Below are 26,520 nucleotides of genomic sequence, written 5' to 3'. Positions count from 1 at the left end.
GTAGGTACGTTAGATTATCTATGAATTTCATTTGGGACAAAGACAGTGATTTAAATTATTTGTTATAAAATGGGGATACCAGGACTGAAGGGATTAGGAAGTGAAACAAGCAGATGACAGTGCAGGTGTTATAGCAAGTGCGGCTGATGCTGAAGAGTGTAAGGGAAGGGCTGAAGGTGAGGTAAGAGAAGTGTTTTTCACTATGCCGGATATAACCCATTAGTAGACTGTGAAATCAATTCACTAGGTTACTGGGTTATTACCAGGCAAAGGAAGGGTGGGGTCAGGAACCTGGGTTTTTTTTATGCTTCATAGATGATTCTGAAGCAGCACTGTCCAAATGAATACAATACGAGCCACTAATATAAAATTTTCTAGTAACCATATTAAAAAGAAAATGGCAAAATAAACATTAGTATCTTTTACCTGAAAATATCCAAAATAGTATAATTTCACAAAGTAATCAATAAAAAAAATGGAGATATTTACATTTTTTAAATACTAAGTATTTGAAATTCATGCTACATTTTATCTTTATAGCACATCTCAATTTGGATTGACCACATTTCAAGTGCTTAATAGCCACATGTGGCTAGTGGCCCCCATAAGGAACAGCACAGCTCTGAAGCACCTAGATTTGTCAACCACTGACCAGAGGATACATTTTTGAAGAAAGAAATTAGGTTTTCAGTGAAGCATCAGTATAGAAGAGTCTTTCTACTTGATAATCTCATTCTGAAGAATAGCTAAATTCGTTAGAGTCTTAAGAAATTTACAAAAGCCCTTAGCTTCAGAAAAGAAAAGAAAGCATGTGGTTTTAGGCTCCGATACACAATTTCTCTATATCAGATATACTACCACCTAAATAATCTTACCATAAGTATTAATATTCAATGGTACTGTATCATACAGTTGCTCATTTGTTTTCTGCTCATTTATTTTTAAAATTGGTTTAATTTTTATTTAAAAAAACTGAGACATATGACCAGGTTTCATCATCAGGAATTCTAAAGAATGCATTCTTCTTCACTGCTATTTAAGTAGTCCCATGGACATGTTTACAGAACTTACAGGTGTCAGCTCAGCCTGTTCTTCTGTGAAGTCAGTATGATGCTTGGCCTGCTTGCTGGAACATCTCAGAGAAATAGCATGCTGTGAAAATGCAGGAAGGAAGAAAATGATAGGTAAAGGAGGTGGAAAAGGGCCAGTTTCATTATCATGCAGGAAGAGAAAAAGATCACTGAAATGAATTGTTGAAACAAAACGGTAATGAAAAGTTGCATGCATCTTTCATCATATTATGCAAAAATAAAAAAGAACCAGATGATCCTAACCCTTGATAACTTCAGGATAACCTCACTTCTGGACAGCAGAGCTCTATGGGAGAACACCAAGTCCAATACCAATTCCTGCTTCAACCGGGCCTTGACTGCTATTTGGCAGTACTCTTATTACTCTTCCCCCTCAGTCCCTAAGTCATTTCCTCTAAGCTCATTCTAAGTAGTTTCCAAGTTGGTCAAGCTTCTAGTTTCACCTTTCTACCTCTTCATATGACCTCACTTCCCCCATTACTAAGAACATCCCATCCATCAAGAGAATTTTCATCACTAAAATGTATCCTAAAACTACACCCCATTCTCATCCTTCTCTCCATTTCTATATGAATATGTATTTCCCTCTAAAGTTAAACATATCCTAGATCCCACTCATTGCTCCTCATTCTTAGTCTCTGATACTCAACTAGTACAGTACTTATTGGGAGTGGGAAGGACAGGAAAATAGTCAATACTTCTGGGTACACACCTCTTGTTAAACTAGTGTCTTCTCCTTTTCACTGCCAAATTTCCTGAATTCAGCTACTGTGTACTACCCTCCACTTACCCCTCAATTTCCCATAATCTAGCATCCATCCTTCTCCAAAGTCTGAATCCTTTGAGTTGTAATGCATTCTGTAATTCATTCTCGAAGTCATCAATGACCTTTTAACTGAGGTTTTCTGTCTTTTCTATCATAGCACTCATCACACTGTACTGAAATTGAAATCATTTGGTTGGTTGTCTGTATTGACACCCTCTCCTCACACTATAAATTATAACCTCATAAGGACATTGTGTATTATGTTCACAGTTTTGTCCCTTATAGCTTAGTGCAATGCCTAGGCACTCAAAGATATATATATTTCTTCTTGGACTTCATGCCACAAGCTTGTCCAGATCAAGACTGTTTTTGCTTTGCCCCCTCTACATTTTCTCCTTAAACATATTCTATAGCACTCTGTCAATCACTGTTATCAATGGGAGGCTTATCAAATCAATATTATCAATATACTCATTCTTGGGAGATAAATAAAAACCGAAGTATTAAAGGCTAATGGGGCATAAAAAATGCAACCAATTCTAAAACGGTTCAGAAAAACAAACGTATATATAAAAAGAACAATAAAGCAAAATGCTAAAAATTAGTGAATCTGAATAATGAGTTTCATGAGTTCTTTGTACTATTCTTTTGATTTTTCAGAAGTTTCATATTATTTTAAAACAAAAAGTTTTTATTAAAAAATCTATTCTCCGTAGACTCAATCTCAAACTCCCATATTTCCAAGTGCTTATTGGTTAATTTTCTTAAAAAAAATCTAAATCTGAAGTGTTCAAAAGAAAGAGATGACTGCCTATATGCCATGTTATTAAACAGTATGATGGAACATTAGTTATTAAAATTCAACACATCCTCACCAAAAATGAATGTAGGCGAAGTGACAAAAACAGTAGAAATAGTACATGTGCAAAGATTAAATGTTGTTACATTATTAAAGATGGAAAGGGATTATGGGATGATATAAACAGTTTATTAAACATAAGGTTCCATTTCCACAAGATATTTAAATACTTTTCTACAAAAAAAAAAAAAAAAAAACCCACAAAACTCCCCCAAATCTAATTTTTACCTCAAAATGAATCTGAGGATCAATTCTATACATCAATTTTGCTCTAAATATGTTCAGTTCCAAAGACTTTTGTTACCAAGCTATCAAATTCTCCAACAATCCCTTAAAAACTCCAAAAGTCTCTGCAAAGTTAGTTATGGATCACCATTTTCTTGAATTGAATTTGTAACATGTTACAATGAAGTACCATTTACAATCCAGAATCTTGTGCTGGGGGGGGGGGAGGGACAGAGATGGCAGGTGTGTAGAAAACCATTGATCTCACATAGGAGCCAAACCATAATCAAGAAATGGCCTTTTAACAAAGAACAAAATAAAACACTTCCTTTTGATAGCTAACATCTTAGATTACAACTGGGGAAAAAGTGGAGGTCTGTGAACGCACATTAGTGTTTCAATAAAACAGATTTACATTCATCCTTTACTGACGTGTGTGCATTTTTCACAAATATTAAAAATGAGCACAGCACTGATGGTAAAGAACTCAGACCCTAGGGCTGGAGTGACTGGGTTTGAGCCTCAGTTCAGCCATTTACTGGCAATGTGACTCCAGGCTTACTATTTAACCTGTTTTCTCATGTGTAAAATAAAGTGATAACAACACTTGCTCCAAAAGTTGCCATAACAATTAAGTGAATAACATTACTATTATTACAAAAGTGGGAAACCACCAGCCCTCATCTGAATTTCACTTAAGCCTCAATTCATTTAAATTAGAACTAGTTTAGAGTTGTTAAATTTTAACAATACATGTAGGAATATACTAAAACACCACAAGATGGGGATGTTACTGCATAAATCTCTTTGCCCTTTTTCTTCTACCCTAGTAGTCTGTCTCTAGGTCTGGGTCTAAGAGCACTGGCCAGTCCAGGCTTGCCTTGATTCTCCTTCAATTCTGTGATGAAGCAGCATGGTATTGCATGCAGTATGAGCTCTACAACTAGACTGCGTGGGTTCAAATCCTGGGGAACTTCTGCCTCAGCTCCTTCCGTTGTGAAAATGGAGGAAATGGTATCTATTCCACAAGACACTGTGCAGATTGAGTATGTTGTTAAGCACAATGCCCAACACAAAATAAAGGCTCAATATAGTAGGGGACATTATTTTTCTATTCCCCCCCTTTTTTCCCCCTTCTCTCCTTTTACTGGCTATTATATAGCCAGTAAATGTCTGAATTCTTTCAAAAATTATTTCTTTTAGGGCGCCTGCGTGGCTCAGTTGGTTAAGCATCTGCCTTAGGCTCAGGTCATGATCCTGGTAGTCCCAGGATCCAGCCCCACATCATTGGGCTCCATGCTCAGTAGGGAGTCTGCTTCTCCCTCTGCCCCTCACCCTGCTCATGTTCTTTCTCTTTCTCAAATAAAGTCTTAAAATTTTTTTTAAATTATTTCTTTTATATTTTATAGTCCTTATTCATTTTAAAAACAGATGAATACATTTCTATTCTTGTTCAAAAAAAGGTCCTTTACCAGCCCTGCACAACACAAAATAAAAACAGACCTAAAATCAAATAACAATGTTTTTATTTCTTCAGAGATGAAAAATTACACAGATTACTAGGAAATACACAAAATAAGAATCACGGCATATACGCCAATGTCTACTGGGGTAGCAAGTTTGAAAATTATGAGTGAGAACTAGACTTTCACCTTGGTTTTCACTAAATCTTTACCTCTTCTTTCATCTGATACCTATTCTTTTTCTACTTATTAACCTCACTAGGCCAGGGAAATCTGGAATTAAACACCTGATGGGTACATGTGAATAAATTTCAGTGAAATGCAGCAACACAGCCATTAGAATTTTAAGAGAAATGTAGCTGCAATAATTGAGAAGTCAATTAATAATCCCAATCTTTTTAGATATATAGGCTTCTTAAAAGTTTGAGGAAGCCCTGTGCTCTCATCCAGTGAATACTTCAGACCAAAAGGTTGTTTGCTAAGAGTAATTTAGGACATAAAAGCCAGTGGGGCTCCCCACCCCCAGTGCTACAATAAACATAACTGCTATTTTCTTTCCACTACCTCAAAATTCTTGAAATAGTTCTGAAAAGTGAAGGAACTGGAAGAATTTATTGCATTGAACCTATGATATGCTGTTGGCGTATCACAAGTTATAATGGTATATCCATGAAAGATTTCATTTAAGAAAAAACTATAAATATGAGGAAAACAATTACAGCACTCAAAAGTTTTAGTAGCTCAGATACTAAGGAATTTTTTTCTATTGTAATATTTATAGTACAATCATCAAGTATTAGAAATTTCAACAAAACCTTCTGATTCTGCCATAAACTACAATAACGACTTTTTTTTTTTAAGCTTTTTAATTTATTTGACAGAGAAAGCTCGAGAGAGCACAACAAGGGGGAGGGGCAGATGGAGAGGGAGAAGCAGGCTCCCTGATGAGCAGGGAGCCAGATGCCCGTTTGATCCCAGGACCCTGGGATCATGACTGAGCCAAAAGCAGACCCTTAGCTGACTGAGCCATCCAGGCGCCCCTACAATAATAGCTTTTAAAAGCATATTCATTTTATTTTTTATTTTTTAAAAGATTTTATTTATTTAGTTGACAGAGAGAGAGAGACAGTCAGTGAGGGAGGGAACACAAGCGGGGGGAGTGGGAGAGGAAGAAGCAGGCTCCCAGCAGAGGAGCCTGATGTGGGGCTTCATCCCAGAACGCCAGGATCATGCCCTGAGTCAAAGGCAGACGCTTAATGCCTGAGCCACCCAGGCGCCCCAAGCATTTTCATTTGAAAAGCACATTTTCTGTATAAAATTCCAAATTCAGAGGCATCATTAAAGTTTAAATCTCACCAGAAAATAAATATAAAGGAATGTGCTAGCATTAACCTTTTATCAGTGAACCCTATTTTAAATAAAATTTATAACATGCAATTACCATTTATATTTGCAAACTTCTATCTAATTGAAAACTATTATTTTATCAGTTAACATGAATAATGAGAGTACCATAACAACGCCAGGTAATCAGCTGCAACATTTATTTCACACTGGTTAAGATACAAAGAGACCTTATTATAATTTATTTCAACCACACTGAATTCCAATTTAAAAACTTCGTAGATGAACATTACTGATGGATTTCAAAAGAATACTGACTGAGGGGCGCCTGGATGGCTCAGGCATTAAGTGTCTGCCTTCGGCTCAGGGCGTGATCCCAGCGTTATGGGATCGAGCCCCACGTCAGGCTCCTCTGCTGGGACCCTGCTTCTTCCTCTCCCACTCCCCCTGCCTGTGTTCCCTCTCTCACTGCCTGTCTCTCTCTCTGTCAAATAAATAAATAAAATCTTTTAAAAAAAGAAAATACTGACTGAAATCATTCTAAAATCCATTTTTATGCTTATCCATGGAAAATATTTTATACTAAAAGATTTCTTAATATTTAGGAAATAATCATTTTTTAACAGTCAGCTTCACTTTATTTTTAAGATACTGATAACAACTGGGAGGCAAATGTAGTTTTGTAATTCAAATACAGGCTTCTCAGTTACTTGACTTACTTGATCTCTTCTTTGGAATAAATGCCCCTACCAAAGGGATAGTGGGAGGCTTAAATGAGACAATGTATGTGAAGTGCCTGAAAACACAATACTTCAACAAAAGTCAGGAAACAGAAAGGCAGGGAAAAAAGACTTACTCTTCCTAATATGAAGTTGTACTGTGCCTATCCCTGTTCGCTTTCAGAGAGCAGCAAGACAAAAAGATAAGCCACAGATTATTTCATTTTTAAATGGGCAGTTTAACTATCCCTGTCCCCAAGATGGAACAGTACCAATCTCAAATTGACTTTTCTAACTAGGCTCAGATGTGTGGCAAAGAACTAGGAGGCAGTATGACTGGCAAAGTAAGAGAAGGAGGAAAGAAAGGAAAACAGAGGCAGAGGGAAAAGCAAATCCTGGGAAATGGGAAAGCAAATCCTGTAAGGACCTGCAGGCCATTGCAGGGATTTTGGTTTTTTACAGTAAGGTACAAAGTCTTTGGGTTTGAAAAGAGGAGGGTCAAGATCTGACTAACTTTAAATAGGACCACTCTGGCTTCGGTATGGATGGTAGACTATTAAGGAGAACGTAAATATAGGATGACCAGGTGGGAGACTATTACAAAAACTTACATCAAGATGATGTTGTCTTGGTGGCAGTGAAGGTGGCGAGAAGTGATCAAATTCTGGATATACTTTAAAGGTAAAGGCAACAGAATTTGCTGCTGGACTGGAATGGGAGTGGAAAGAAAAAAGAGAAGTAGACAAAGACTCCAAGGATTTTGTTTGATGCACTGGAAGGATGGAAGAGCCATTAACTGAGATGGAGAAGACTTTGGAGGAGTTCGTTTTGGAGAAAAGACCAGGGCTTCGGTTTTAGACCAGTTAATTTGAGCTACCTATGAGACATCCAAATAGAGTTACTGATTAGAGATAGGACGGATGAGCCTGGAGTTCAGGGGAGAGGCACTGGCAAATGATACCTGTATTTCTTTGAATCTAAGATGACTTAATGCTGGTACTTTCTTGATCTTTATCAGGAACTATCAAAAGAAAACTTCACACGGAACTGCCACCTCCCTGACAGTGACAGATGTCACCTGTTTCTAAAACATGGTTTCTCAACTTCAGCACAACTTTGGGTCAGATAATTCTTTGTTGTGGTGGCTATCCTGTGCATTGTAGAGTTTTAGCAGTGCCCTTGGCCTCTACTCACTAGATGTCAGCCTTTTCAGACAGTGCTGAACATCCCCTGGGGAGCAAAATAGCTCCCAGCTGAGAACCATTGTTTTAGAGGGATTAAAATGTGGGGAAAAGGTGTGTCTTAGATAAATGAAATAGGGTATTAAAATGTGGGAGTTGTCAGCGCTTAAGCTCACAAGAGTGGATATAGATAGAAAAGGAGTCAGGACTGTACCTTGGGGCACTCCAACATCAAGAGACTGCAGACAGGAAAAGGAGATTATGCTAGATATGGCTGAGTGGTAACCATCTTAGTAGGCCCAAGGAAAACTGAATGTTAAGCCAGCACTGGAAAAAAGCAGAGGGGCACCCCAATGTACATCATGTAACCTCAAAAGTCTCCGGAAGCAATAGAAATGATGGTGGGAGTGAAAGCAGAAGGATTCGTTGAAACCATAGTTAAGCAAGCAGTTCATTCACAGACTCCTCCTTTTACTCAAAGACCAACAGTGGTCTCAGGTTCAGATCGACAGTCACTCACAGGACCCAATAGACCACTGGTTGGCACCACGTTCACTTAGTTCTACAGAAAGGCTAATAAGCATGCTAGCATGAGACATGCTATCTTTAAAAAGGATTCATAGAGGCCACCAGGAGCCTTTTCTGGACCCACCATTCTAAGGGACTGAAATCATGTAGGTAAGTACAGAAATCACCCTGGCTTAGGGAAACTTCATACTCCACCGGAAACAGCAGTACATTTTAACAGCCAATGAGTGTAGGTTACAGGAATCCTTGAGGGATGTTTTTATGTTCACTTACAAAACTGATAAACTTCACACCAGGAAACAAAGATCTGTGTCTTTTCATAGTCTTCTAAGTTCACTCACAGTCTTCCTGGTCCATATGCACTCACAATCAGGGGTCAGTTTATGGTGAACAATATTACCTGGAAACATTCTATATTTATTAGTCAAGTTTCTAGCAAAAAAAAAAAAAAAAAAAAAAAATGCCAGGAGAAGGAAAATACCTAAGATCATTTCCCATGAAGATCCTTTCTACTTAAACCAGTGATTCTCAGAGTGGGGACTTTTGCCTTACAGGGAACATGTAGCAATGTCTAGAGACATTTCTAGTTGTCACAACTCAAGGTGTGTGTATTACTGGCATCTAGTGGATAAGACAGATGCCAGCAATGCTGCTAAACTTCCTACAATACATATGATAGCTCCCACAACAAAGAATTATCTAGCCCAAAATGTCAGTAGTAAATGTTGAGAAATCCTGACCTAAAAGGATTCGATGGAAGTTCACATACTGAACACTGAGGACCACCTTATATTGCAAGCCTTCTTTCCCAAATGGGCTGCTAAAGCACTGGCAGCTGACATATGCCCTCTATGTAGGAGAATGGAAGATCTTCTCTGGAGAAGCTCACACACCTGAGAGAAAAGACCTAAGAATGATACTAGAGCAAAGACTATGAAAGACAGTAAAGAATTTTTTTTTTTTTAAAGATTTTGTTTATTTATTCGACAGAGATAGAGACAGCCAGCGAGAGAGGGAACACAAGCAGGGGGAGTGGGAGAGGAAGAAGCAGGCTCCCAGCGGAGAAGCCTGATGTGGGGCTCGATCCCATAACGCCGGGATCACGCCCTGAGCCGAAGGCAGACGCTTAACCGCTGTGCCACCCAGGCGCCCCGACAGTAAAGAATTTTAAGACGATATTAATAGAACACTAATTTTGTTTGAACTAAGAGACTTAATCAACTGGGGGAAAGTTTGGAGTTGAAACAGTGATAAACATACCAAAAAAAACCTATATATTTTTAAATCTCAAGACAATTATTAATTCCAGGTAAGCAAAATGTAATGTCCCAGAAAGTAAATACAATAAGGGCATATAGTTTAGCAGCAAACTGCATGTACATAGTCATGATAATATAAAAACTGAATAGTAAACCAATCAAAATATACTGGTAGGATAGGGGAAGGTGAGGGGAGAAGGGAGAGAAGTTGTCTAAAGAGGAGTTGTCTATATACTTATCTTCCAGAATGAGAAGTCAGTAGATAACACATACAACTGAAAAATATCAAGAAATAGCAATATAAATATAGATTTTATGACACAGAGGTAAATACCCTGAGAATCAGCTAAGAGTAGAAAGTTCCGATCTTTGAGAGCATATGGCATGTGTCTGCTCATGTGTAGCAAAGTTTTCTGTAACTAGTCTCACAGAACTATTTGACTCTTTATACTCCATACATGCAAAAGTAATTAAAATACTTTTTAGAGATTGTATTTGAGTGTAGGGACAATTTGATACGTGGGTTTGGGATCTAGTAAGCCTCAACTGGTTTTCTTGATTTGAAGAACAGACCAGATCCATAAAAAAGTACACGAAAGCAAGTTTCGGGTTTGTTAAACCACTTTTCTACTCATCCAGGCAAGACAAAAGAACAGGATGGATAGAGAAGATTTTAACTCCTTTCCTGCTTTATTTCTGGTTTACTTACCAAACTTTATATTGAAGTCTTACACTAAATATACTATTGAACACTGGTATCTTTGCCCATGAATACCACTAGGTCACATCCAAAGAGTCTGCTGGGAGAGGACTTTTCACTTTTTGTTTTTATTGTATGAACTTATATAATGACTATGTTTTTACAGATGAACACACACAAAGATTCTTAATGATTAGTTTAACCTGACCCCATGCACCTTGACCCAACTCAAAATAATCTGATTAGAAAGAAGGAATATCAACACACAAAACACAGAATAACCAAGAAAGCACATTCCTAATAAAATACTGCTCATATCCCAACAAGTAAAAGACATAAACGATAAATACTATACAGCTGGTGTTAAATATACTCCCCAGGTATCATAAGACAGAAATAAATTTTTAAGTTCTCTACAGACTATATACCACTTACATGAGCTTCATTTTAAATAAGTGAAAATTTTTTAGATTGAAATACTTTTTCTTTACAAGCAATTAAACTCAAATTTATCTCCAAACCACCATGAGTCATGCTTTTTTTATGCTTCACAGTGCCCAGAACAAAGTGGGTACATTAATGGGTACAAAGAGTTAGTGACTGATTGAAATTAATCTAATGAATTAAATCAATGGCAAAAAAAATTAATGTTGAGTAATAGGTGTAAATTTTAAATTTCTCTATAATTCTTTAAACCATGCTCTATAAGATTTTACCTTAGAATTGATTATGCAAAAATAGATTATTTTACCCTGTGGTAGAGAGGATTATAAACATAAACTGAACAGAAGGCTGGCTTTATTTTACCCACATTGATCTTCTTTCTTGCTGCTACCCTGTAACAATATTGCCTTCTTTTTGACAAAAATATTCAATAAGGAATTTACCTATACCAAACTCAGCTTTTTTTTTTTTTTTAAAGATTTTATTTATTTATTTGACAGAGATAGAGACAGCCAGCTAGAGAGGGAACTCAAGCAGGGGGAGTGGGAGAGGAAGAAGCAGGCTCATAGCAGAGGAGCCTGATGTGGGGCTCGATCCCATAATGCTGGGATCACGCCCTGAGCCGAAGGCAGACGCTTAACTGCTGTGCCACCCAGGCGCCCCCCAAACTCAGCTTTTGCTAAACTGATTTTAACACAAATCTATTCCTTGCCCTCACCCCATCACATCCAGAAGAACTCTGTCCTTTAACAATCTGTTCACATATATTACTTTTGATTATCTGAACCACTGTATGAGGAATAGACCATGTACTATTAGCTCCATTTTACTTATGAGAAATTGATGTTCGCAGAGGCTGAATAACTCATTTAAGGTCCTATGGGTAGTGAGAGAAAAGGGAACACTTGGAACCCAGTTTTCTGATTCCAAACCCAGGGGCCCTTTCCACCGCAGTACACTGACTCCTTGATAATAAAATAGAATCTTGGAGGACTACAGCAGTGGTAGGCATTTTTTTTTAAAGTTGTTTTAAAATAAACATACATTAAACAGCAGTTACCATTATAACAATTATAATAGCTTTGCACAATGTCATCAAGTATAAACCACACTTCAAGTTTTTTAATCATGTGAAACAACTGATATTAATTCAAGGGCTTCAAATAGTGTAAGAATAAAATGAAGAAAATCTCTTAATCACTGTGACACTGCTGTATCTGGTAATATATTCCTTCTGTAGTGATTTTAAAACTTAGTTCAGAAGGATCCTGACAAATTTTAAATGTAGGAAAAATAAGAAAGTTAATTAAAACTACATTTTAAAAATACCGTTTCCCCCTTTTAAAAATACTAAAATAGCAGGAAAAAAAGTTCCATCTACTTACCTCAGTAATTGGCTGCCCCTGATGTGTCAAATCCAGTTCCTGAGGGCGTGTTACTTTATCAATATCCAAAGAGTCCATGCTGGAGGTTGCAGAGGTGATGCTGGAACGAGAGGAGTTACTAATAGAGCGCACTTCAGCATCGCTCACTGTGCCTGCTGATGCTGTTCTTCTGTGCTGATTAGTTACTAAGGGCTTAGTATCTTCTAGTACAGATTGCTGAGCAGCCTCATCCATGCTCAAGGAAGCCTGTTCTAACTGTGCAGTGATGTCATCGAGGGAATAGTTGGCATGTGATGGTTTAGTTATCCTGTTAGATGAAGAAGACAATCCTTTCAAAGTGCCATGTTTTGATGTATGTCGGCTAGCAGGTAATTTCTGAGTGGCTTTTGTTTCTGTGATTTGACGCTTACTATTTCCTGCACCAATACTGCTGAGCTCCTGCTCTATGGAGCAAAGATCGGCCATCAGGGCATCCAGATCCACAGTTTCTCCCTGATTCAGAGCTTCTGCAATGAACAATATATACATGATGTTTCCAGAACACATTGAATCAGAATTTAGACATTCTATTATAAATTTGTAAATGAATGAAGCGGAAGCAGCAAATTTATCCTATTGGACCTAAAGCCTATTGAATACATTATTTCTAAGAATTTTTTTGTTTTAAATTCACAGAGAAATTTTTAAAAGCAAATAGTCCAACTTTTAAGATTTGTAGTAATCACTAGAGAATAAAATTATGAGTTGAACTGCAAAAATCATATACTATCCTATGGTTTTAACCACATCCATGCAACTTTTTACCATAGGCTCTATGTTGTTAATATGATCAGTGCCCTGGTAGAGCTGTTAATACTTAAAGAGCTGAGAGCATAGAGAGAAAAATGTAAAGCCTAAAAAATTACAGATTATGTCAATTCCAAATATTAGAAAGTTGATTAGGTAGAATACATTAAATAAAGGCCAGAGGGGCTGATTTAAAACTTATTAACAAGTAATTTCACGGCACTTTATTCCAATGAAAATACAACACTGCAAGTAAATTTGTCATGGGGTACCACTTGAGTATGTAACTTTGTCAATCATTAATAACTAGAAAACTATTTTAGTTATGTTCTAGTTTGGTTTTTTCCTGTGATCATTTGAATTAGTAATAAAATGCACAAACCAGAAATATAAGAACTCACTCAAGTTACGGATGTAGGTTTTATATTGAGCTACTTGGAACTGTAGCTGCGTTGCTTCTGCATTATGTAATTTGGTATACTATTTTACATCTTATTTCCAATTACATCTTACCATTCAAGTTGTATATGGAGAAGCGATAAGAAAAATTGGCCATATTTGTTTCCTGACGAAGAGGAGATCTTTTTACTGGTTCCATGGGTTTGTCAGAATCCAAACTCTAAAGAAAGTTTAGTAAGTTGTATTATTTTCAGGCTTCATTACAAAAAAGATAAATAAAGTTTGTTATTTGATTATTAAGTGAACTGTCATATAATAGTTAATAAAACCAAAGTCCTTCTAGTTTTAGGGACAAGTATAATTGTTTTTCGTATTATTTTGGTTATAAGTTTTTTCAATTTTTAGATATATGCTTACTTAAGGCATTTAAGACCATTCCAGTTTGGAGTAAATGTCTTCCCAAATACATCAAGTATAGTGACTGAGCTCATTTTACATAAATTCACTATAAGCTAAATATATGAATATGGGATGGGCATGGTAAGATACAAAATAGAAAGGAACAATGCAGAGCATTCTGTTATCTCTTTCCTCAAAGGGATTTGTTTTTGGTACAGCATAGTCTCATTCTTGGCATGAAGAATCCTGAAGATAAGGCACAATTCTGAACTCAAAATGAGTGAGATCTAAGATCAGTTTTTGTTTCTTTGTATTTACGTACTTATTTTTATGAAAAAAAATTTTTTTTCATCTTAATTCTAGTTAACTTATACCACTGTATTAGTTTCAGGTGTACAATACAGTGATTCCACAATTCTATACATTACTCAGTGCTCATTACACCGTTCCCTCTCCCCTCTGTTAACCATCAATTTGTTCTGTATAGTTTAGAATTTTTGGTAGTGTTTTTTTTTTTGTGGGTTTTTTTTGGAGGGGTGGGGGCTTTCTTTAATGATATACTTGGATCCCTTTTTTTTTTTTTTCTTTAAGATTTTATTTATTTTTTTGACAGAGAGAGAGCACAAGCAGGGCAGCTGCAGGCAGGGGGAGAGGGAGAAGCAGGCTCCCTGCTGAGCAAGAAGCCTGATGCAGGGCTTGATCCCAGGACCCTGGGATCATGACCTGAGCTGAAGGCAGACGCTGAACCGACTGGGCCACCCAAGCACCCCGGATGCTTTTCCCTTTATTCTTTGCCTATCTATTACTGGTTTTTTATTTGTATATTAGGTTTGTATATAACATCTGCATATAGCAGTCTATAGTAAGCTGATGGTCACTTAAGTTTGAACCCATTCTTTACTCCTCTCCCCCTCATGAGTTAGGTATATGGTATCATACTTTACACCTTTTTACTTTGTGAATCCCTTGATTGATTTTTAGAAATATACTTATTTTACTGCTTTTGTGCTTCCTACTTTTCTTATTCCTATTTATGGTTTTCCACTCAAAGAGTCCCCTTTAATATTTCTTATAGGCCTGCTTAACGGTCATGAATTCCTTTAACTTTTGTTTGTTTGGGCAACTCTTTATCTCTCCTTCTAATCTGAACCAGCCTTGCTGGATAGAATATTCTTGGTTGCAGGTTTTTTCCTTTCCGCACTTTGAACATACCATGCCACTCTCCCTTCTGGCCTACAAAGTTTCCACTAAAAATCAGCTGATAGCTTTATGGAGTTTCCCTTATTTGCAACTGTTTTCTCTTGCTGTTAATTTTTTTTTTTTATCAATACTTTTTGCCATTTTAATTACTATGTATCTTGGTGTGGACCTCGTTGGATTTTGTCAGGGGCTCTTTGTGCCTCCTGGATCTGGATTTTTGTTTCTTTCCCCAGATTTGAGAAGTTATCAGCTATTATTTCTTCACATACATTTTCTGCCCCCTTTTCTCTCTCTACTTCTGGGATCCCTAAAATGCAAACGTTATCACACTTGATGGTGTCACTGAGTTCCCGAAGTCTATTTTCATTTTGTATTTTCTTTTTTTCTCTCCCCTAGTCAGCTTGATTGATTTCCATTATTCTGTCCTCCAGGTCACTGATCTGTTCTGCTTCTAGTCTACTATTCATTCCATCTACTATAGCTTAAATTTCAGTTATTGGATTCTTCATCTCTAATTGGTTTTTACTTTTTCTATCTCTTTGTTGAGGATCTCACTGAGATCCTCCATTCTTTTCTCAAGTCCAGTGAGTATCTCTATGACCATTACTTTAAATTCTCTATCAGGCATATTATTTACCTGTTTCACTTAGCTCTCTTGCTGTGATTGTGTCCTGTTCTTCCATTTGAGACATATTCCTCAGTCTCCTCATTTTGTCTAACTCTCTGTGTCTGTTTCCAAGTGTTAGGAAAGTTAGTTACGTCTCCTGCTCTTGAAAGTAGTGGCCTTATGTATAGGTTCTGTAGTGCCTCGCAGCGTAATGCCTCCTGTTCACCAGAACCTGGTACTTCAGGGGTATCTCCTTCATATGTTATATGTGCCCTGCTGTTGTGGCTCACCCGATTTCACCTTCAGTCTAGTTGTCTGCAGTGGCTCTCTTTGCCTGTTGTTGGCCGGGTTTGGTCCCTCTATTATTAATGAGTCAGTCTTGGGCCACCTCGGGTTTGAGTTGAGTCAGACCAGGTATTTGTCAGAGATGCAGTCACATCAAACTGCAGGGCTCTCTCCCTGTGTTGTCCCCTGAGAAGCTTTCATTGGTGGGCAGGGCCTGCAGTCATGCCAGATGTCTACCCCCAGTCCACTGCTGGGCCCAGTTGTATTGTTTTATGTGATTATCTTCCCCTCTCCCCAGGTCAGGAGTCACTTTGGAGTGGTGCTGGTCCCTACTGAGGGTGCTTTCACCCTGCCAGGCTTATGGCACCACTTTGGATGGGCTCTGGCCAAGAGCATACTGGAAGGGGCAGGACGGCAGGAGAACACAGAGCAGGGTGGGTGATGTTAGCAAGGTTTGCTCTGTTCTGCTGTAGGAGAGGACCTGCAGCCACTGGAAGAGACAGGCCAGGTTGGAGAGGGCAGGTCCAGAGAAGTGCTGGGGCAGGATACATGGTGTTAGAAAGGTTTGCATGGTCTACTGTGGGAAGAGACCTGGAGCTGAAGCATGGCTGGAGGGGGCATGTCTGCAGATTGTGGGGACAGGGCACACTATTAGTAGGTGTGAGTAATGGCTCCAAGCTGGTTCCTGCAGTTGTCTGTGGGTTCATGCCAGGAGTGGGTGAAGGAAATGGTGCCTAACAGCTTCTTTGTTCCTGGAGAAGTCCCCAGTGATCCTTGCCCCTCTGGCACATGCTCTGAGATTAGTAAACAAATCCTCCTCTTGTTTACTTCAGGTGTTTTTCAAACTGCTGCTTCTATGCTATATCTCAGTGAGGCTGTTATGCTGCCTCTTTAAGGGCATGGACTCCATTTCCTCTAGCCCTCCTGGCTTTGCCAGAGCCAACCCCACTGATTTTTAAAGTTTCAGGTGTTAAGTCCCACTGACTGTAAGAACAAAGGGAAATTCGGCCCTGCCAGTTTTCAAAGCCAAACGTTATGGGGATACATCTTCGCCGTACAGGCTATCTTATCTGAGTCGGTTTCTCTCCCCTCTCTGTGCCCAGGATGTCCCTGATGTCCCTCCCTCATGTACTTGCCCTTCCTCCACTCTTGAATGTGGCTTCTTCTCTACATTTAGCTGTGGAAAGTTTGTTCTCCCAGTCTTTAGGTCATTTTCTGGGTTATTACACTGATGTGGGGGTTATCTAGTTGCATTCATGAGATACAAAATGAGGTGAGAATCTTCCTACTCTGCCATCTTCCCTGGAAGTCCCAAGACCCAAGATCTTAACAGAAAGTGGCTACAACTTCAGACAATGATGGAATATCCTTGTTCTTCTCAAACTCTATTAAGATGAGGACAAACTGTAACCCGGCTGTGATACTGCCTATGATAAGTCTAGAATTATACTGTACTTCAGGACAGAATATCTTGTAAGTTATCTCGCCACCTTTTTAAATGACACTTTTCCTCTCTAACCTTTCTACAATAAAGAATATAAGATGGTTATGACAGAGAAATTTAGAGAAAAGGTCAGTAGTTAGTGTCTATTTAAATAAACTCACAAATATTAAGAAAAGCCTTTTAAAACTTTAATTTCTATTTATAATTATCAAATAGATCTCAAATAAAAAAGAAGGCTGGATAGTCTGTAGAATCACGGAATTAGATTACATTGGTGCCTTCTTCATTCATTTGTCTCAAGATAAAAGGAATCCATTCAGATAGTGTCCAACCAGGTTTTAAGGCTATCATATGAAGGGAATCCACATATGATATCCACTGCCTTATTTCAAAGTTTCACAAAATAGGAAATTCTTCAACCTCAAACCCTGTTCCTCTGCTGCAATTTAAGTCCTGATGCTTCTCTCAGTGGAAATGAAAAATATTAGGTAGGTTTAATATTTTCTGTAAAATAACTTGAATATAATTGAGGACATATTAAGAGTCAATCTATTTACCAGTTCACATAAATATACTTGTTATAATTACCTGCTGCGCTGGGGGAACAAAAGAAATAGTAAGAAATACTCCTTGACACCAAGAAATTGGTAACCTAGTAGGATGGTTTTTAAACTTTTTTTTTGGGAGGGGGCGAGTATCATGAGAATTTGATAAAAGCTCTAAACCTTCCTCCAGGAAAATGCAAATACATAAAAAAACTTTACAAATGATTTTAAAAGATTCACCAACCACTTAAAACATAAACTCGATTTAATATAAAGTTGAAAATCCCATTAATATGGTATGTGGATATGGGTGGGTGCACAGATGACACTTTGTAGTAAACTAAAAAAACAAAACAAAATAAACTTGAGGTTTTAGCTACTAATAAAGTTCATAAAATATTTTTTGAAAACATCTTAAGTGTTAAAAAAAAAAACTTGTTAGCAGTGAGCCACCATTACACAGTGGTTAATCTGTTTTGTCTCTAAAGACAGATTTATACAAAAACAAACAAACAAACAAACCAAACAAACAGTCACAGCATTAGTTTACGAGCCAACTTTTTTAGTGAATGGCTCTTCACATTATATGGCAAGGAATTTAAAATACTGGGAAGAATACAAGTACCAAACCAGTAGAAAAGCCATCTGCAGTGAAATAGCATAGAGTTATTATTCCACCTTTTTTAAACTTAAGACTCAATAAAACAAGATAAAAAGGCTTTGCCATGGTTTTAAAATGCAGCCAGAAATGAAATTTTGTCAGTATTCTAGAATTATGTAATAGAAAATACTTTATGTGAGGATATTACTTGTGTTGTAAAATGCAGTAAATATTCACATTTATTAAGTTATGGAAAAGGATTTGCTAAAATTTAGACTTTAAGATTTTGGGTTTTAAACCTCTTTAGCCAGGAATCTCAATTTACAAAACAGATTTTAAATAATCCCTCTAGAGGAACTGAACGTCTGTCACAAGTATTTTTTTGTTTTTAGATTCCTTTAAATAACCACATAAGATAATACTTTGTGTTCCAGAGTTACCATTCATTTACTTGTTAACGCTTTAGACGTTTTCCCTTTAATAGCAGTATTTAAAAATGGAACCTATATCCATATCCCTATGTCTACACAGTAAACTTTTAGCACACAGTCATGACTTAAAATCCTCAAACAATTTTTCAAGCACTATTTCCAACCTGAGTGAGTTTGTCTAGCTCCCCTAGCCAGGCTCCAAACATTTTGTCCAGGTCCTGATCTTCCTTATCGCTGTCTTCTTCAGCACCATGGTCAATTTCTTCATCTGATAGCTGATCCATCTGAAATACAGACATTTGGGTAGAATAAAGTTTAACAAGTTAAACTTGAAAAATTATGCAGCACATGTTCTGATATATATTGTAACTCTCTGGAGTTAAACCTTCCAAACTAGAAATTATATTATACAAGGAAATTAGAAGTCATCAATAGAGACAGGGTTGACAAGTGAGTAGGAATGAGTAATTAGTCCCAAATTTTTAGGAAATTGTGAAAGAACAGAATGTATCAGATTATGACCAGAATCACAAGTAACAATAATTTAAAAATTGCAGAGCCCTCCCATTAATCAGAGGATATCATAGTGCAGTTTTCTCCACTAACAGAGCCTGTAACACCCCAAAAACCAAAGAGAAATAATTTTGAGACTTCAATCCAGCACATTATCATTTCACTTATTCTGTAACAATATATTTAGATACAAATAAGTATGTATCTTGCAAAACCTTAGTCCAAAAAGCACTTCAGAGAAAAGACAAAAGTTTTAATCTAGTTTAATCTACTGAATTAGTTCCTCCTCTTACAGTGTTCTTTCTACCTTACTTTCTCATCAGTTCTGACAAAATCCAGGGAACCAGAACTGAAATAAACTTTAGAAAACTGGAATTGAAAACTTTATTATTTTTATTTTATTTTATTTTATTTTATTTTATTTTATTTTAAAGATTTTATTTATTTATTCGACAGAGAGAGAGACAGCCAGCGAGAGAGGGAACACAAGCAGGGGGAGTGGGAGAGGAAGAAGCAGGCTCATAGAGGAAGAGCCTGACGTGGGGCTCGATTCCAGAACTCCGGGATCACGCCCTGAGCCGAAGGCAGACGCTTAACCACTGTGCCACCCAGGCGCCCCTGGAATTGAAAACTTTAAATTCATATACAAAATTTCCTATATGTGGTGACTTTTCAAGAGTAAATCCTTGAAAGAAGAGATTATTTTTTCTTCTCATTAATAAGGTGATATCTGACATGGAACCTGAATATTGTTTTGTGACGGGAAGAAAAGATTACACAAAACAAAGTAAGATCAATGACTGACCAGATACTTAAAGTTCTTAAAGTAAGATTAATCTGATTACTATAAAATATTTCAATATCAAAGGCTCTAAGAATCTCTTTTTTTTTAATTCCAGTATAGTTAACATACAGTATTATATTAGTTTCAAGTATACAATGTAGTGATTCAACAATTCCATACATTACCCAGTGCTCACCACAACAAGTGCACTCCTTAATCCCCATCACCTATTTCACCCATCCCCTTACCCACCTCCCCACCGGTAACTATCCCCTCCGGTAACTATCAGTTCTCTATAGCTAAGAATCTGTTTCTTGGCTTGTCTCTCTCTGAGAAATCTTTAGTAAAGCCTACCTTTGCTTAAACCAACATATTTCAAATTAATCTGACCACAAATCCTTTGCCTTCAACTTGGAATAATACCTATTAACTTTCCTAGGGACACAATGAATATCATCACTCTACATTCCATGCTCTTGACTCACATTTCTGAAATACAAATTTTGTTCCAGTGGATCTAGGCAATATTTGGAATACTACCTGACTATTGGTTTAAACAATTCCTCAGAGATTAAAGATATCCTTAATCTTAAATAAGAATTTGTACACATATTATACCTCCAAGGCAACAATCAACAAAGTAATTGTGATTCTTAAAATGTGGTTAGGAACTATGTGAGGAATTTAATTATCTAATGGGATGTCATGAAGCTAAATGTTAAATCTTTTTTTTTTTTTTAAGATTTTATTTATTTATTTGACAGCCAGAGAGACAGCCAGCGAGAGAGGGAACACAAGCAGGAGGAGTGGGAGAGGAAAAAACAGGATCCCAGCAGAGCAGGGAGCCTGATGCGGGGCTCGATCCCAGGACCCCGGGACCACACCCTGAGCCGAAGGCAGACGCTTAACGACTGAGCCACCCAGGCGCCCCCTAAATGTTAAATCTTATTTTACTATACAAAATTTTGCAGAAAGGGTCAAATAGTGTTGCAAAATCAATGTGAACTGGGTTGCCTGGGTGGCTCAAGTCAGTTAAGCATCTGCCTCTGGTTCAGGTCATGATCCCGGGGTCTTGGGATAGAGTCCCCCATTGGGCTCCTTGCTCAGTGGGGAGCCTGCTTCTTTCTCTGCCTTTCTCTCCCCCTGCTTGTGCACTTCTCTCTCTCCCTCTCTGACAAATAAATAAATAAAATATTTTTTAAAAAATCAAACTGAACTTAGGTCTAACGATATGGAAAATCAGATCATATCTCATTTAATCATTTAAGGGAAATAATTTTCTTAAGCTTAACACTACAAAAGATCACAGCTTATCAATATCTCTAATGTAAACTGATAATTCTCATTTCTTAATTTTACTACTCAAAGCATGTACAAATCAGGGAATTCTCTTGGCAAATAGAAAATATATCCACCAATTCCCCAAATCATACATTTGACCCTTTAAGAGATTTGGTTTTTCTAATTCACTTGTGTTAATACTAGTTCTAGGATTTTTATTCACTAATGAACTATTTACAGAACTATCCCAATAGAAACCTGATATCATACCTCATTGTTCTACCCAGGAAAACACAAAATGTTAGTAAAAAGAAAAACCTCATCTGACCAGGTAACTTAATTACTCAAATAACAGTTGCTAGTTTGAGAACATCTAGGAATAGGAATATCCAGTCTTCATAATGAAGGCCAACAAGCAACGGAACTGGGAATTTTAAAAGTCAACTTCCTCTTCCTCCCTAATCTTTAAAACTAAACACACTGGAATAACCCAGAAGCTAAAATATTCTAGGAGGAATTCTGCTATGAGATAATGATACTTATGCCTGCACTTCCCTTCTGAGCACACATTATAACTGCCCATAAGGAAGCTGCTCTACTGGAAAGAATAAAATAGGAATATAATTTTGCATATAGTATTGCAGAGCATATGCAAAATAGTTCAAAATGAATGAATATTTTAAATTATTACAGTGCTAAATGGAACTACAGACTCCACATCAAAGACTGGTGGGTTTTTTTAGTTTTTCCTATTATTCAAACCCAATAATTACTTGGATTTTTAAATATCTCTTTAAATATTGTCATTAATAGTTTTATTTTATCTAGATTACTGCAGATCAAAGTAGAGGAAAATATGGCTAGGGAGTAATAACAGAGAGTCATAAAATAAATGGAAATTCTGAAGCAACTATTTGACTTTTACTATTTATGTAACCTTTGCCAATTTTTTCCATTCTTGAATTTGTCACCATGTGGGTTATTTTATAAAAGTTAAGACACTTATTCAGAGACTTTTCCAATAAAAATTTAGGTCCTACAACATTTTTTAACAGATTTACACCCTAAAATAGCATTCTCCCTTCTCCAGAAGCTGAAGTTGATCCTTATTCTCTTACACCCAGAAATGGTGTCATTTCTGATTACTACATCACACCAAATGAGAGCACTCCCAAAAGTTTTCTTATCAGCTCTGTACTGTTAAAGTCGGCAAATCTGGTACAGAAATTCATTCTATTATATATTGATACCTGTCTCCAATTAGATCACAATTCTAAATCTGAATTTCCCGAACATAATGCCCCAACTGGAAATGACGACAGCAGAAACTGCAAATAAAATAATACAATAGTCAACTGTCCCTCCAAAGGGGGGAAAATACTAAGGAAAAGAAAACAGAATTTATGAATCTTATTTTTAAAATAATTTGGATTTAAAATAGCTTCTAACATGATACTTTTCGTTAATGATATGGAAATAGTCCCAAAGAAACTATAATACATACGAGACCAAATACTATTAAATTATTCTATGACTACTACATTAGGTACTTTGGGGGAGATATAGTAAAGTTTTACTTTAATTCCCTGCTCCATTACAACTGAGGGAAACTATGTCCTGAAAGAACAAATGTACCCTAACACAAATGAAAAGGTGTATTCCCCAAAGGGCACACTTAATGAATATAGAATAAAATCCACAGTCAGTGGCAGATCAAGAAAGCCTTGGGTGATCCTGGCCTTCAGGGCACTGCTCTGATCTTTCGAACCACTCTCCCTTCCAGCCACACTGTCCTGCCTGTTTTTCCCTGGAGCAGGTTGGGGGTGGAAAGGGTGTGAATTCTGTTTTGAAGATAGATTGAGGGATGCCAGTAAATATTCAACTGGAAAAAAAATGAGGAAGAGGACTCAGGTAATGAGAAGGTTTCGTTAGCCTGATTATTTCAAAATCATATGTTTATTACAGAATAATCACAGATTGCAGGGAATAATGACTGAACTAATATTTTAAACTAATTTACATTTATTTTTTTCATAAAGTAAAAACAGAAATAATGGTGGAATGATCCACCACTGTTTATATGCTGGTTGGTTTCATTTCACACATAATAGTCAATAATTGTGCTTCAATTATTATAGGTTAAAGCTTATATAAGGCAAGCTCCACTACACATAACAAACTATCCATTTGGTATGCCTATGCCTGAGTATGAAACAATATTATTTGCACTATATTTTCTATGAAGCTAATTATTCAAGTATATTTTCCCTATTAGCCTTCCTCTTGGGAGATATTTTGGTTTACTATTCAATTTCCCCACTGTGAGATAGAATGGTGATCTTTATCAAGAAAGCTGGGCTTAGAGTAGGACTTAAGAATTTGAATAAATATATTCCAGGTAGGGGAAATTATAAAGAGCAAAGGAGAAAGTCTGTGTTTGTAAAACTGTCATGAGATTGACTTAAATAAGACAAGAGGAAAAAGTGAGATTTAAAAGTCAAGGACCAAGGTCATATAGATAATCTTTTTTTTTTTTTAAGGATTTTATTTATTTATTTGACAGAGATAGAGACAGCCAGCGAGAGAGGGAACACAAGCAGGGGGAGTGGGAGAGGAAGAAGCAGGCTCATAGCGGAGGAGCCTGATGTGGGGCTCGATCCCATAACATCGGGACCACGCCCTGAGCCGAAGGCAGACGCTCAACCGCTGTGCCACCCAGGCGCCCCCATATAGATAATCTTAAAAGCCAAGTCTATACTTCCCCCTGGAAGGCAACCATATTCTTAAACACAGAAGTGAAGGGGTAGGGAGAGAAATGGTATTTTAGTCAGAGGACACGATGCCCGTGTAAGAGTTATTAGAGAAGGGAAAGAACAATAGAAGGCTACTGTAAATATTATGTAGAGATAATTATAGAAATGGAAATTGAAGTCCTCAGAGGAAATACAACTTACACAAGTCACCAAGTTAGAGAGTGGTAAGAAAAATACATGGTATTGAATGAGGATGCCTTATTTATTACTGAATTATTTTTGTCCCTTTAACAATTCAAAAAGAATTACTTTTTATAAAAATAAGTATACTTAAAACCACATGAAAACTCTCAGAATGCAAGAGGAAGGCAAAGCTGCCACTACAGCATTTCTCCGGGTCTAACATGCTCAATAGTCCAAAGAGGCAAGACAAGCTTTGATTTAATATTTGCTGTATATCTGTTGTATGCCAGATAATGGGGGAACAGAGATGGACATGACAGCCTCTAACTTTAAGGAATATATATTCTAGGGATGCCTGGGTGGCTCAGTCAGTTAGGCATCTGCCTTCAGCTCAGGTCACGATCCCAGAGTCCTGGGATCGAGTCCCACATACGGCTCCTTACTCAGTGGGGAGCCTGCTTCTCCCTCTGTCTGCTGCTCACCCTGCTTGTGCACTCTCTCTCTGACAACTAAATAAAATCTTAAGAAAAAAAAAAGGAATATATAATCTAGTAGGGGACAGACAAGGGAGCCAACAACAATAAAACAGCACTAAGTGCTGTAACAGAGGTATGTTATGTGACTATAGTTCAGCTTAGTTTGAGGGGAGAAGAAAGGGATGATGCTTCAGTCCAGACCTGAAGAATGAATGTGCAAGGCAGAGAAGGGGAAGGGTGTTTTAGGCGGAGGACCCGTATGTGGAAGGGTATAAAGCTGTGACAAAGTAAGACATGTTGAGAACTCTAAGTGACTTAACATTTCTAATGCACAAGATGTGTGGTGTAGACCTATGGAAAAATGGGGCTGGAGAGGAATTAGGGGCAAAATTATAAGGCATATCAAAGAGTTTAGACATGATGCTGTATGGCAAGGTATTTCCAATTGTGGTCCACTACACCAAAATGATCCGGGGTGCTTCTTGTAAAGTCAGTTTTAAAAATGGCCTGTCCAAGATATACCAAATACTGATTTTCAGGGTTCTGGGACATTTTTAACAAGTCACCCCAGGTATTCCCTATGCCTACTGAAGTCTGACAACTGCTGCACTGTGTTGTGTTATAATTACCAGGAGAACTTGCAAGACAAAATTAATGCAGCTTCACACAACCACAATTTGGTTAAAGGCAAAGTAAGACATGTACTCCCAAAGCCCATTAAGAAATTAGGCAGTGACAAGATCCCTTCATTAACATACCCTCATTACCACAGTTCCATGCTTCTTCTGAGAGTTGTTTAGATATAATTTTTAGTTCTTTATGCCCAGTTATGTTTCAGTAACTCTATCACAAAAACAGTTTCTGAAAAACCTCCTATGCTGCTCTACTCTGAATAATAATTCCGAAGAAAAACAGGCACTAGAGAAGGGAGGCTATAAAGATTTCCAGGTTCAAGGAGTGCCCCTAACTGTGCGAGATACAACTCTTGCAAAATAAAGCAGGAGGAAGGAAACCTATATCAGACAAAAGAAACAAAAAAACCTGTTAAAATTAGTAAGGCACAAAAAGAGGAAGAAGACTCATCAAAAGGAGGAGGGAGGAAGTCGGAGCAGAGAAGGAAAAGGAGAGAAATAGGACACAACACAACATAAAATGAAGTGAGAACTGCGGGGGATGGAGGGCCATTAACTACTCATTTGACTAGAGCACCCAGAGAGAGGTGTGCTTGATTTACTTCTCTCTTCACCTACAACTCTTCAACACAGAACACAGTTCTGCTGTGAACTAAATGGCATCATTTGTAAACCGCCCAAACGTAAATGGGAACTTAGGGAACCAACTGAATTTACACGAGCTCTTCACAGAAAAGATATTAAATGTGTTGAATGTACAGCAACATTTCCTCAAGGTTTTATCTTTTAATTTTGGATGGTCTTTTTTTCTTTCTTTCTTTTTTTTTTTTTTAAAGATACTGCTAAAAGTTTTATTTTTCAAGTTATCAAATATGAAATTCTTTTCCGGGCGAATTCTTGCACTGTTTTGGTCAGTAAATTCTTCTCAACCCAGAAATCAGATAAGTGCTTACGTAAATTTTTAGTTTTATTTTATTAATCATTCTTTCTTGTAGTTATTACGTTTAACATAGGTAGTTTAGCTTGGCATTAGAGAACCTTAAATTGATTTTTCCCAAAATTTAGTTCTTTTAAATTTACTTATGTTCTATATATACACCAGGTTCTTTTTTGAGGATCCTTTTCCATTGTGTGCCTATTCTTAAATAAACATCACTTTGTATTTTATTAATTTATAAAGCAGATAAGTTTAAAAAAAAGTCAAAAGTTGCTTTATGTAAATCGATCACTGAAGTTT

The 26,520-nt window shown here is 37.1% G+C and overlaps 1 protein-coding gene across 1 annotated transcript in view; it reads right to left on the bottom strand.

Annotated features, from left to right (window-relative positions):
• The window catches only part of RAPH1 (Ras association (RalGDS/AF-6) and pleckstrin homology domains 1), a 91,467-nt gene that overhangs the window by 40,379 nt on the left and 24,568 nt on the right, over window positions 1-26,520 (bottom strand). Inside the window, exons 2-4 of the mRNA XM_040641795.1 lie at window positions 18,826-18,945; window positions 13,264-13,369; window positions 11,965-12,470 (exon numbers count right to left, since the gene is read on the bottom strand). Of these exons, the coding sequence (XP_040497729.1) occupies window positions 11,965-12,470; window positions 13,264-13,369; window positions 18,826-18,945 (732 nt within the window). The remainder of the gene's footprint in view (window positions 1-11,964; window positions 12,471-13,263; window positions 13,370-18,825; window positions 18,946-26,520) is intronic.

This window comes from Ursus maritimus, unplaced genomic scaffold (genome assembly GCF_017311325.1).
Source record: "Ursus maritimus isolate PB19 unplaced genomic scaffold, ASM1731132v1 scaffold_1, whole genome shotgun sequence".
Lineage (NCBI taxonomy): Eukaryota > Metazoa > Chordata > Mammalia > Carnivora > Ursidae > Ursus > Ursus maritimus.
Note: the sequence above shows the minus strand (reverse complement) of the source record. Positions and strands in the feature narration are given on the sequence as shown.